Source organism: Euprymna scolopes, chromosome 18, assembly GCF_053919585.1.
Source record: "Euprymna scolopes isolate OS-2025 chromosome 18, ASM5391958v1, whole genome shotgun sequence".
Taxonomy (NCBI): Eukaryota; Metazoa; Mollusca; class Cephalopoda; order Sepiida; family Sepiolidae; genus Euprymna; species Euprymna scolopes.
Genome location: NC_136499.1, coordinates 33,279,867 through 33,293,401, shown reverse-complemented (window position 1 = coordinate 33,293,401; position 13,535 = coordinate 33,279,867). Strand labels below are relative to the sequence as shown.

Below are 13,535 nucleotides of genomic sequence, written 5' to 3'. Positions count from 1 at the left end.
ACCATGTATGGAAATTTCCGGTTTTAACCTTAATTTTACACATCTCTAATCTTTTTACATCATTGGATTAAACTAGTTCATGTTTCAATTTTCTTTTCTATTTTCTAAAAGATACAATAGCTTTTGATCTAAGGAAAACATTTTCAATATTTAAAAACAAGATATAAATCTTTTATCTATTATCACAATATGGTCTTTTTTTTTGAAGAAGAAGAATATGAAACAACAATATTCTAAGTAAATTTTCTTTTCTTGAAAACAAAGCAATTTCCTTCACAAGAAACATTGTATTAAGGTAAACATTTTTTTAAAGTTTTTTTTTTCTGGAATGCAAGCCTAGATACTGAACAAGTTTAATCAATGAGAAGCTATGTATTGAATGTATAGGAATTCAAAAAGAAAAGAAAAATAAATTACCTTTAAAAACTACTTCGTCATAGCATATATAGATAGTGTGTGTGTGTGTGTGTGTGTATGTGTGTGTTTTGATGAAATAGAGTTTGTCAGATTAATATAGAGAAAAAATAATAAATATGAATAATAAATAAGCATAGACAGATTGATTCAAAGATAAATAATGAGATATAGTTACACACACACACACACACACACACACACACACACACACACACACACACACACACATATATCATACTAGCAGGCCGCCTGGCATTGCCCGGTCGTAAAATATGCTTAAATATGATATTTTAATTAATGCAGATTTTGTATTTATTATTATACTAGCTGGGCTGCCCGGCGTTGCCCGGGTGCTTGGAGGTGTGTGTGTGTGTGTGTGTGTGTGTGTGTGTGTGTGTGTGTGTTTTTTTTTTTTTTTTTATTACATTTTCACCCCAAACAAGGCACATTGCCACTTTGGTGTAGGGGGCTACTATCAGGGGCAACAACTACTGGGGTACTATGTAGGGATTTGGGCAGCAAGATGTCGGTTCACGTTACACTTGAACTTCTGCACGTCAGTACTGTTTGGGAAGAAGGGACCTGGAATGGAATTCCAAAGTCTAGCAGTTTTGGGGAAGAAACTATTGGAGTAAAAAGATCTTTTACATCTAGGGATCTCTACAGTGTGGGGGTGGGATTTAGCAGCCTGTCGGGTTTGTCAAGGGTGCTCACGTCGTGGGGGCGTTGAGCAAAAAAAAAAAAAAGAAAGAAAAGTGGTTGTAGGCAGGCAAGCTGGAACCCATACCGCAAAGGAAGAAAAGAACATAAACATTTGTGATGTCATTGCCGTTGCGTTCATCGCCAAACCAGAAGTGGCGAAGTTAAGGCTAGTGAATCGAAAAGAGGGGATGACTTTCAAAAATTTCGGTGATAAAAGCGACCCTTTCTTGTCAAAAAGTGTCCAACTGAGGGCGAAGGAATTAATGTTTTTAGCCAATTTTTCAATACTTGTCATCCGAAGGGTTGAGCTTCAAAACAATACTGATCTTGTGAAAATCCATCGCTTCTGTCAAAAGTTTTTGACTGACATACATACATAAATACATTTAAACAGACAGGTGAGATTTACATTGTATATCATATTGGACCTAATATATAGTAATGGTTTAAAAAAGTATAAAAAAAAAATGACTCGTGCACTATCACTGAGAATCGAACCAGTCAATGAAGGGGAAACCCTCTATACTGGGACAATTATTATTTTTGGTAACCAGAGTGCCCCCTTTTTGCCTACTTTTAGGGGAGCTGGTTTTTTACCCCCACATTAAAAACGGCCTTGTGCCTAATTTGCTTTGGTGGGGAAGCAAATAAATATAATAAATAGAAAAAAGGCTTTTAATATAAATATCAATATCAATCTACATATTTGTAAAAGTGAAATTGTGTGTCTGTGTGTGTAAATTTCTCTACTAAACTACTCTGTCAATTTTCAGTCTACAGACTCGAGATTTAACATAAGGGGTACTAAGATTTGGGAAACTCTTTTTAATCAGTTTTCGGCCAGAAATTTGGCTGTCAAGGAGTCAAAGTTCAACGATTTGACATTTGAAAACTCTACCAAACTCCTCCGCCAACTTTGAGTTTAAACACTTAAAATTTTAGATGTAGGTTACTTGTACATGGATCAAACTTTTAATTTGATTTGAGCCCAAAACAATATATGTTAAAGGGGTCAAAATTGGGATCCTAGTTTTTTTTTAAATTTGACGTCTGCAGTCACTATCAAATTACTCAGCTGATTTTTAGCCTAAACATTTGAAATTTTACATAAAGTGTATTCAGACATAGGGCAAGCCTTTTCATCGGTTTTTGGCCGAAAATTTGACTGCCAAAGGGTCAAAGTTCAAAAGATTTAACTGTTGCAGTCTCTAGCAAACTATTCAGCCAATTTTGGGTCTAAACATTTGAAATTTTACATAAAGGGTATTCAGACATGCAGCAAGCTTTTTAATCAGTTTTTTGGGCGAAAATTTAGCTGACAAGCGGTCAAAGTTGAAAGGGTTGACTTTTGCAGACTCTATCAAACTCCTCCACCAATTTTGGGCCTAAGCACTTGAAATTTTAGCTGTAGGTTACCTGGACATGAATCAAACTTTTTAATATATATATATATATATACACATAAAGTTATGAACAGTGTATAGGGCCCGAGCAAAGCTGGGCTGAACTGCTAGTAAACAAAAGAACTCAAATTTATAGGAGTATAGATAAATATACTAGCAGGGAGACTCGACGTTGCCTGGCATTGAATTAGGATCAACGAATGTTCTATATTTCCAATACTTTTATTGTCATTGAAATCAGTGAAATCGCCCATTTTCAATCAAATCGATTGATTGTCTGCTTTAGTCGGGGCCCTACTGCGGTGCACCCATCCCATCCTCACATTGACTTAGTCCACAATACATTGTAGCCTACATTTTACTGTCAGGAATCTACTGTTGGTTTTATAAAATTATTTTTAGATATAATGGCTTGAATTAATGTTTAATTAACGTTTAAAGTCAAAAATCATTGTTCAATTGTGCTCTAAACAGAAACATTTCGAACACCTGTCTTATCAAAGAATCTACTGTTGATTTTATACATTGAGCCATTCTGCTTGGGTGGTGATAAAACTTAATGCACGTGTGATGTTAGGCTGTATAAGGGTGATAACTTTAATCAAATTTGACAAAAGGAGGGTGGACCTGTAAATTCACCCTTGTCTATTCGTCCGTTCACACTCTATTCAATAACTACGCCTTGGAACTTTTTGAAATTTTGCACAAACATTAAACATGATATGAGTAAAAAAGTAATAGCAGGGATTTCCGGGAAAACTCCAGTTGCCCCTCTAGGGGGGTGCCTTTCGGGTTAAAATGGCTAAAATTGACACTTTTGTGATTATAAAAAAAAATTGATGCGTTGGATTTTTATAAAACTTTCTGAAAAGTTGTAACTAACTGACTTTTATATAATTTTGTTTATCTATACTTCGTGATAACTCTTGAGTGTGCCCCAGAGGCTTTTTTAGGGCTAATAAAAACACTCCATTTTTGGGACTATTTTACCATGCTTGTCCAAAATTTTCTGTGTATGTCTATTTATTAGCAGTTTTGCATGGTGCTGAACTGAAATTTAAATATGTTGAGACTAAATGGGGGGGGGGGTCAAATGATGGACTTAGTCATTTCTTTTTTTGCAAGGTGCAGAACTCAAATTTACATATGTTAAGGCCTAAAACTGCACCGTTTGTTCATTTTCACTCGGATTTGATGTACCCTAGGGACTTCTAGGGCTAAATGGTGGGGAGGGGGGTATATGCTGAACTTAGTAATTTTTTTTATGCTTCGTTCACTTTGCACTCACGGGGGACCATGCATGCTTCACTTGTTCCTTTTTTAATCAGATTTTTTCCGTTATCGATTTTCGATACTTATTGGTGGCACTTATTCGAAAGACTAGCAACTAAGTATGAATGTGAATCGTCGCAAAGGTAAAGAGTGCTTTAAATAACATTTGATGGATCAGGTTCTGAAAGTGATTGGCAAATAATTGAGCAACAAATAAGCATAAATGAAAGGCAATTTAATTGGACGAAGTATCAGCAAAGTTGTATATTTACCGTGAGATAAAAGCAAGAGAAGTATCTTGGTAAAAAGAAGAACCTGTATTTTGCTTTTGCGGATCTAGATAAAGCTTTTCACAAAGTGTCAAGAGATGTGTATCTGGTGGACTTTATGTAAATTAAGGGATTGTTGAAGCTTATTCAAATAATGTACAAAAGTGTCTAAAGTCATTTTATCATCACATATCAAGGACCGAGGGTCACTCAAGGATAAGGGTTAATGAGTGTACTGCGATCACAACAATAACAATAGTAATTGTTAGCGGTGGAAATTGGGTGAAGTTTGATTATTTAAGGGGACAGCGCAGTAAAAACATTGTTTTCATTAAACTTGAAGACGACCATGTTGTAGTCAGCTGGAAAGTAGGCCAGCAGAACAGTTCCTCAGGCAGATAGTTCTAGGAAAGAAGCTTTGTTCATGAAATATGGATATAGATGTCGGTACAGATAGTGAGTAGGGAAAACAATGTACATAAACGTTCAAAGTTGTAATAAAATTAACAGCATTTTTAATGTTAAAGTAGGAGTATAAAATCAACAGTAGATTCTCTTCTCTGCAACCTCTTCCCTACAGAAGAAACATTGTGAACCTGTCTCTGCTTTATCGCTATTTTCATAGCAAGTGCTCGACTCAACTCCAATCTATGGTTCCCCACTTGGCAAAATTTCACAAAAAACATGCGACTAGCTACAACCACTATATATGATTTCTCCCACTCCCTATCTGTGCTTGAATCTAAACGCAGATTCCAAAAACAAAGCTTCTTTCTCAGAACTATCCATCTATGGAACACTGTTCTGTTGGCCTGCTTTCCAGTTGAATACAACTTAGTAAGCCTTCAAATCCAATGTAAACAAGTTTTTGTTGAGCCGACCTTATAAATAATCAAATTCTACCTAATTTACACCATTAACAATTACTAAACTACCACTTTATATTCATTAACCCTTATACTCGAGTGGCTATTGGGCCTTGATAAGTGATGACTCCCAAGTAAAAAAAAAAAAAAGAGAGTATGTTAGGGTTCTGTAATGCGTCTGTTGCTTTTCACTTGTGTCCTAGAAGCAGGGTTCAAGGAGTCTTGTACGAGTTGTCAGAAAGAGAAGTTTGCATGTGAAACACTGGAAGTCCTAAATGTTAAGTTAAAGAATTAGAGGAATTCTATGGAAAGTAAAGGTTTGAGAGTAAATGTTACCAAGACCAAAGTGATAATCAGTGATCGTAGAGTTGTAAAGTTTTCAAAAAGAGAAAATTTCCTCTGTGTAGTTTGTGAAGAGGAAGTTTGGTATAACTCAGTTTTTTTTGGTACTCGTTAGCATTGGGTACACAAGAATTGCAGCGGAATTACAGGTAGATAACTAATCTGTGTGTAAGAAGTGTATAACAAATATTTACCACTCTTCCACTGTGAGAGGATGTGACACAAGGTCGGAAGGTGGGAAAATGGGCCAGCACCCCAACAGGAGGAGCACTTTGGCGCTGCAAAAACAAGACTAAGTAGCCCCGTCAGCATTCTTCGGCGAGAACGTCCCAGATAACAAGTGATAAACTTGCTCCTCTTGAAAGCTGAGAGGCAAGGCCTGAGAGGGTGGATTTCCTAGGGCTACACATAAGATTTTGCATCAATCTGACAGCAGAAAGGCCATTGAAATGACCTAGTTTCTGTCGGACTGATTGCTGATAGTATAAGGAGATATATGTACCGCATATGATATGACCATGTTGAAAGAATTGGTTGGTAGATGTAGAACAGTTGAGGTATCAGGGTCAGTTACAGGTGAAATCCAAAGAAAACACAGTGTAAAGCGATGAGGACAGACTTGAGAGAAAGACCTAGCCAGAGATAGGTTGATTTGGAAGTTAATATCTAAAAGCCGTCCAACACATGCCAACATATAAAACAGCTGTTAAACTGATGATGATGATGATTAGGTATGATTTTTTTTTTAATATTAAATCAGAATTTGAAAATTTAGAGTGGATCCACAAAATGCTTTACACAACTAGTTTTTTTTTTAAATTCATGTCAGATAATTAAACATTTTTCATGCATGCCACCCCCTCGTCAAAGCAACAATTCATATTCATAACTAACAACGATGAACAGCAATATGAACACTACAAGTGTGCTTGTAGGAAGAAAAACACAAATTGCCCACAACAGAAACCACAGCAGAAACCACTGGTAGCATTTTCCTTGTACACCACTCATCATCATATCGTATGAATCGAAATCGGTTGTTGGCATTGGTTTTCCTGATATTTTTACTAGTCAGAATTATTTCTCATAAGACATCGAGTACTTACGAGAGGGGCCCCGTGAAGGTTGCCAACATCCTTAGCGAAACTGACTTTTGTAGAGCAAACTGGATTCGAACTTGAGATACCCAGGTTGTCAGTCCGTGTCATTAACCACTGAACCACTACTGAAGTAAGACAAAACAAAAAGCTATTTCTTTTTCATGGATCTGAGCAAGTTTTGTCAGATTTTTCTAGCTTTAATCTGTCGTTCACTCTCACTTGTTACCTCGGGTCGAGTTTACAAGAGCTATGCTTGTGGTGCCATGTTGCATACAAATGAATACTAGGCTCTTACTAGTTCGGTCTTTCTGAGGATGCCAGAGATGACATGGTCTGGTGGAATTGTACTATGCACCTTGACAGCAGAGGTAGTTCTGATTCCCTTCTCTGAGGCTGAAGATGCCCACACCAAAATCAGTTCTGTATTGCAATTGTCTATGGTAGCATGGGCATGTTGAACAAAACATGTTTTAATTGACAGAATGTCTTTTCTTCATTTACTATGTGGAAAACGTGTGCTAATACAGCTTGTTAATAAAATGTACCGAATCTCTGTGGATGATCGTCAGAATTGGAAGTTATGGACCTTTTTTTATGGATCTTGGTGATATGATCTGTGCTGGTAGGGGATAGGAACTAAGTTTGGCCTTGTATATGCGGACAGCATGGGGTAAGTTATGTGAACTTGTCTCACTAAATTTCTCTGAGGATGCAGAATGACATGGCCATGATTCGGTGGATTTGGTGTATGGGTCTTGGCAACAGAATTAGCTCAAACTTCCTGCTATGAGGCTGAAGCATCCCAGACTAGGGTCAGCTCTGTATTGCAATCGCCTATGATGGTACGGGCGTGTTGAACAAAGCACTAGTTAAATAAACAAATGTGTACACATATTAATTGAGGATAAATGAGAAAAGGGCAGTTCAAGAAAAACTTGAAATAACTCTGTCAAGGCTGACCTTAAACAATGCCACGTAAGTAATCAAGGTAAATAAGCTGTCATCATTGGGTTTAAAGGAGATGCAATCAGTCAGAAAACGATCTCTGTTGAAAATTTGTACTGATACAGTTTATCCAATTAAAGGTAAGCCCTATGTCGAGTTGCCTGTGAATGGTCTTCAGAATTGGAAGTCGTGGGCTCATTTTGTTATCTTGGCGATATGACCTGTGCTGGTGGGGGACGTAAATTAATTTTGATCTTGCATATGCCGACATCATGGAACAAATTATGTGAACTTTTTTGCATTCAGTCTCACTTGTTACTTGGGTCAAGTTTACAACAGCTCTGCCTGTAGTTCTATTTACCTCCTTTCCAGGATGTTAGACACCAGGTTAAGTGTGGGTTTGAAGAAAGTATTTATGTGGAACGACCAGGATTTGAATTGGGCACACTCAAATTTTCAGTCTGTGTCATTAACCACTTAGCCACCATCATCTAACAGCTATGTTTATAGTGCCATATTACATGCAAGTGAATGCTGTGCTCTCACTAAATTTTTCTGAAGATGCAGAGGAATGACAGAGCTATGGTTTGGTGGATTAGCTTAGTATTTCTGAGAATGTAGAGAAATGACAAGGCTATGGTTTTGTGGATTTGTGGTGTGCATTTTGGTAACAGTCTTAACTAGCAGGATCTGTGGAAATTCCACAAGGGACTCGTTCATATGTGATATATTGATGTTGGCATTCTGTAGATGTTCAGCATAAATGGAGATGCTCTGATTTTATTGTAGCACTAATCAGCCACTTATCAAGGCCCGGAAGCCACTCGGGGATAAAGGGTTATTGCGTGTACAGTAATCAATTGGATAGTATCATAGTAATCGTTAGTATTGGAGATTTGATAAAGTGTCTTACTTAAGGGGGTGGTTCCTCAGGAATTTGTTTCTGCTGGACTTGAAGACATCCAAGTTGTAGTCAGGTGGGAATGGTTCAGTCGAAGATGACCTCGAAGAATGGAACATCAAAATCAATATCAAAGATCACGTTTCATGGAGAGAGTCATTTTGTGTCGCTATGGCCAACATGAAACCTACATCTGATCTCGAAAAGAGATGTTAAATAAAGAATCGTTTGATCTAGAGGTCTCCATCAATTCGTTGTTTTAATACCTCATTGTAATAGAGTTTTCTATTCCAGTAGTTTATTTCTAAGAACTGCAAAGTTGTGGAACACTCTACCTGCTCACTGTTTTCATTCTACTTGTAAGCTTCTTACATCAAGTGGCTTCATGCTTTGTCTCGAGCGATTTCCATAAAAACGAAGAAAAGGATCATACACAAAGAAACGAATTGACTAAAATAGTTTGCGCATACGCTATTCATTTCTTTCCGAATTATTCAAACAACTTAAACTATTGAGCACATATTAGAACCCTCTCTTCTTCTATAGTTTTTTTTTCTCATACAGACTTATGGAAACTAGACGTCATGCGCATAAATAAATCTTGTTTTATTTATTTATTTATTTATTTATTTATTTATTTTTTTAATTCTTTGATTGATCGCTTTGTTTGTGTCAGTTGTCTTTCCTTAATGCTCCAATCTTTGAATAATGTCTATTTTATTACTGTTTACGTAATAAAACATTGAAAATAAACAAAGTAAAAGCTATTTCTTTTTCACCGATCATAAATAAAGAAAAAAATTGACTAAAATATTTTTGCACATACGATATTTAAAACTCGACTTTTTATTTGATCCGGTTTTATTTCATCAGTCATGATTGTGTAGAAATGTTAATGTATGTTATTTTTAGTTATTACTAGCGGGGGGTACCCGGCGATGCCCGGGTGTCTTGAGGTAAATCAAAACTCCGGGGGGGGGGGGAAGGTTAAATAATAATAAAAAAATGTTTTGGTAGGTGAGTATAAGAATCGAACCCGTACCCTTGAGTTGGAAATTAATGTGTGAAAAAAAAAACCGTGCGATGTTACCATTGGGCCACCGCGACATACAGTAAAGATGTGTTTGAATTTATTTAACTATAACTATAAAAACAGGCGTGCGTAATAAAAGTTAACTTTGCTGCTTCCATTTGACCTAATTAAGAAGGTCAAATAGAAGTGACGCAGCGTCAGCGTCTGAGTTTGTTTATCGAAATTTGACTGTCTGATATACGAGATTGATCAAAGCTGACGTTTTTTCCCGGCGCAATGCCGCGAACACGTCCGTTTGAGTTTAGTTTCATTTTATTTATATTAAAAAGCCCAATCAACACGCGAGAAGCCAAAATAGCAATAATTTTGTAAAAATCGACGTAAATAAATCTATACGCTACGCGCTTTCCTAATTCCTAGATATTATGATATAGGACCTATATACACAGTTTTAAGCGATAGTAACGACCCCGGGAGCGCGTGCAAAAGAAGCCTTTTGAAGCCATACAGGAAATGATCACACACATTTTGCCTTTTATATATATAGATAGAAGAAGAAGAAGAAGATAATTACCTGGAGTAAGGATTGGACCTTTTAATCCCATTTTAATAATTTTTAAATAGAAAAGGTAAGATTTTAATATCAATATCAGAGCGAGAAAAAAGCTCAGCTTTATAGGTATGTAGATCATCAAAAAAATATGACCGGTTGGTCGACCACTGAGTTTGGGTTAGAGTGTTTAACTCCAGAAAAAATGAGTTTGCAAAGCAGTTTAATTTAAAAAAAAAATGAAAAGACAAAATCCAGAATTTTCTCTCTTTCCCTTTCCAGTTATGAGTTAAATAGTATTACTACTCTGTTGATACTACCTTTTGTTTATATTTTAATCTTGAGAGAGAGACTGGTGAGGGGCTTTCAATTATATATAGAGGCAAAAGAAAAAGGCAATTTGATTCTCCTTTCGTTTCCTTTCTTTACGTTCACATTAAATAAATAAATTTGTATAAAAATTACCAAAATGTTTATCTCTATGTCTACTGTTATATAAAAGAAACTTTGTCTGTGTGCCTGTGAGTTCGTTTCCTATGGACTCAAAAACGGCCGGACCGATTTTTATGAAATTTCGCATGAAGATACTTTATGTAACTGGCAGTGTTCTTAGATAGGTTTTGTATCCAAATGTTTTCAATAAGTGTCGATAATCAATAATCAATAATCGAAATAATCCAATGAGAGGAGGAACAACGATTTTGACTAAAGTTAACACCTTACACAGCTCAACATCACAAGTGCATTTGAGAAGTTTTATTACCACACAAGCAGAAAGGTTTGGCATATAAAATCAACAGTAGGTTCTTTAATAGGACAAGGGCACGTTCGAAATTAATGTTTCTGTTTAAAGCACAATTGAAGCATGATAGTTGATTTTTGCATTTTAAACTTTAATTCAAGCCATCTTCTATAATATAAATCTCACCTGTCTGTTTAAATGTATGTATGTTTGTATGTCAGCCTAAAACTTTCGACAGAGGCGACGGATTTTCACGAGATTGGTATCGTTTTGAAGCTCGACCCTTTGGAGGACAAATATCCAAAAATTGACTAAAAACATTAATTCCTTCACCCTCAACTGGACACTTTCTACAGGGAGGGGCCGCTTTTTTCGCCGATATTTTCGAAAGCCATCCCCTCTTTTCGATTGTCTAGCCTTAATTTAAACCTACGTCACTTTCTGTTTGGCGATAGGCGCAACAGCAAAGACGTCACTTTTTTTTTCTTTTTTTTTTTACATTCTTTTCCTCCTTCGCAGTATGGGTTCGAGCTTGCCTGCCTACTGTCACTTTGTTATTATTTTTTTTTCTCAACACACACCTCTAAACACCCGAGCAAGGCCGGGCACCTAGGCTAGTTATATATAAAACAAATTTGATAAAATAAACAGTAGGTCTCTGCTGTATCGTTATTTTCATGGAAAGTGTTCGGCTGAGCTTCAGTCTATGGTGCCCCCCTCGCCAAATTTTCACAAGAAACACTCGTCTAGCTGATCAATAATTCCCCCCACTCGTTATCTGTGCCTAAACCTAAACGTAGATTCCATGAACAAAGCTTCTTTCTTAGAACTGCACGCCTGTGGAACTGTCTTCCGTTTTCTTGCTTTCCGGCTGACTACAATATGGTTGTCTTCAAGTCGAATGTAAACAAGTTCTTGATGAGCCGTTCCACATGTTAACAAATTTACCGAATTTCCATTACTAACGATTACTATATTGTCCAATTTCTACTGTACACTTATCCTCGAGTGGCCTCTTGGCCTTGATAAGTGGTGATGCCTATGTAAAAAAAAAAGGTTCTCTACAGTGCAATGTAGACAGCAAAATATTGTGGACTAAGTCACGATGTGTCTCTAACTAGAACAGGCAATCAATCGATTTGATTGACAAATGAGCGATTTCACAGATTTCAACAACAACAAAAAAAAATATGGGTGTATGAAACATTCGTTGATCATTATTCAATCCCGGGCTACGTTGGGTCTCACTGCTAGTCCATCTATATGAATAAACGAAATAGATTTTGTTTCATGTCTACAATAAGGTTATGAATGAAATGTTTATTTAAATCAATGTTTCATGTATTCCAAGTATCGAGCTTTGCAAAATGAACCGCCAAAGCATACTAGTCTTTCGTGCAACTTTTAAAAATTATTTATAAATGTATTTTTTTTCTTCTTCTATTTTTACAGTGACATTGACTTTTCCAAATTTGATACCTATGTAGATTTTCTGGTGTGCAATAAAGTTGATAATATTTTTGGTAAGATATATTTTTGCATAACTATTTTTCTGGTGGAAAACGAGATTGAATAATCCTGATTTGGTTCTGATGAATTGTATCGTCATATTCAACGTACTCTACATCATCGTTGCGTATTAAGCTTTTGAGCTACTTCTTTAGAAGAGTGCTCATACTAACCTGAAGGTTTCCGATTGTGATTCACTGAACAGGTTGGAAGTATCTGAGCCATCACTGAACAATCAATTAGTATCGACATTAAATAAAACCATTTTTTCATCTTCTGTCTGTCTGTCTCTTTCTCTCTCTCTCTCTCTCTCTCTCTCTCTCTCTATATATATATATATATATATATATATATATATATATATATATATATATATATATATATATATAATAAAAATCTTGAAATTGAAAAAATTTTTCAAATATTCCAAAAAAACTTTTAAAACTGTAAGGAAGGTATACAAAATTTAAATTATTTAATTATATATATGTGTGTGTGGGTGGGTGTGTGGTTATAAACACATTATTGGTTACATATGTACATACATATTTCAGTGGAATCCCAATGCAAAGGTACCACTTTATCAGACCAAAAAAGGAGCGATATTGAAAACTTCTTTTTTAGTCTGATGAAGTTGTATCTTTAAATTGGGATTTCACTGAAACATATATAACCACAAGTTTGTATAATACACAGACTATATATATATATATATATATATATATATATATGTATATATTATATGTATATGTATATATTATATGTATATGTATATATTATATGTATATGTATATATATATATTATATATATATATATATATATGTATATATTATATGTATATGTATATATTATATGTATATGTATATATATATATTATATGTATATATATATATTATATGTATATGTATATATATATATTATATGTATATATATATTATATGTATATATATTATATGTATATATATATATTATATGTATATATATATGTTATATATATATTATATATATATTATATATATTATATGTATATATATGTTATATATATTATATATATATTATATATATTATATATCTATATATAATATATATATTATATATATTATATATCTATATATATATATTATATATATATATATATTATATATCTATATATATATTATATATATATATTATATATCTATATATATATATTATATATATATATATATATTATATCTCTCAATATATATTATATATCTCTCTATATATATTATATATCTCTATATATATTATATATCTCTATATATATATTATATATATTATATATCTATATATATATTATATATCTATATATATTATGTATCTCTATATATATATTATATATCTCTATATATATTATATATCTCTATATAATATATATCTATATATATATTATATATCTATATATATATATTATATATCTCTATATATATATATTATATATCTTATATATATATATATATTA

General features: G+C 34.2%; 2 protein-coding genes across 12 annotated transcripts in view; one reads left to right on the top strand and one right to left on the bottom strand.

Annotated features, from left to right (window-relative positions):
• LOC145297580 (N-acetylneuraminate lyase-like) overlaps positions 1-13,535 on the top strand; it is a 218,266-nt gene that overhangs the window by 110,070 nt on the left and 94,661 nt on the right. For 6 of the 11 annotated variants that reach the window (XM_080143607.1, XM_080143610.1, XM_080143609.1 and 3 more), the window contains one exon: positions 11,995-12,065. The exons of the other annotated variants lie outside the window; for them this stretch is intronic. In XM_080143607.1, coding sequence (XP_079999733.1) covers positions 11,995-12,065 — 71 coding nt within the window. The remainder of the gene's footprint in view (positions 1-11,994; positions 12,066-13,535) is intronic. 11 annotated transcript variants of the gene reach the window in all.
• LOC145297578 (presenilin-associated rhomboid-like protein, mitochondrial) overlaps positions 1-13,535 on the bottom strand; it is a 169,754-nt gene that overhangs the window by 140,174 nt on the left and 16,045 nt on the right. The gene's annotated exons all lie outside the window — the stretch shown is intronic.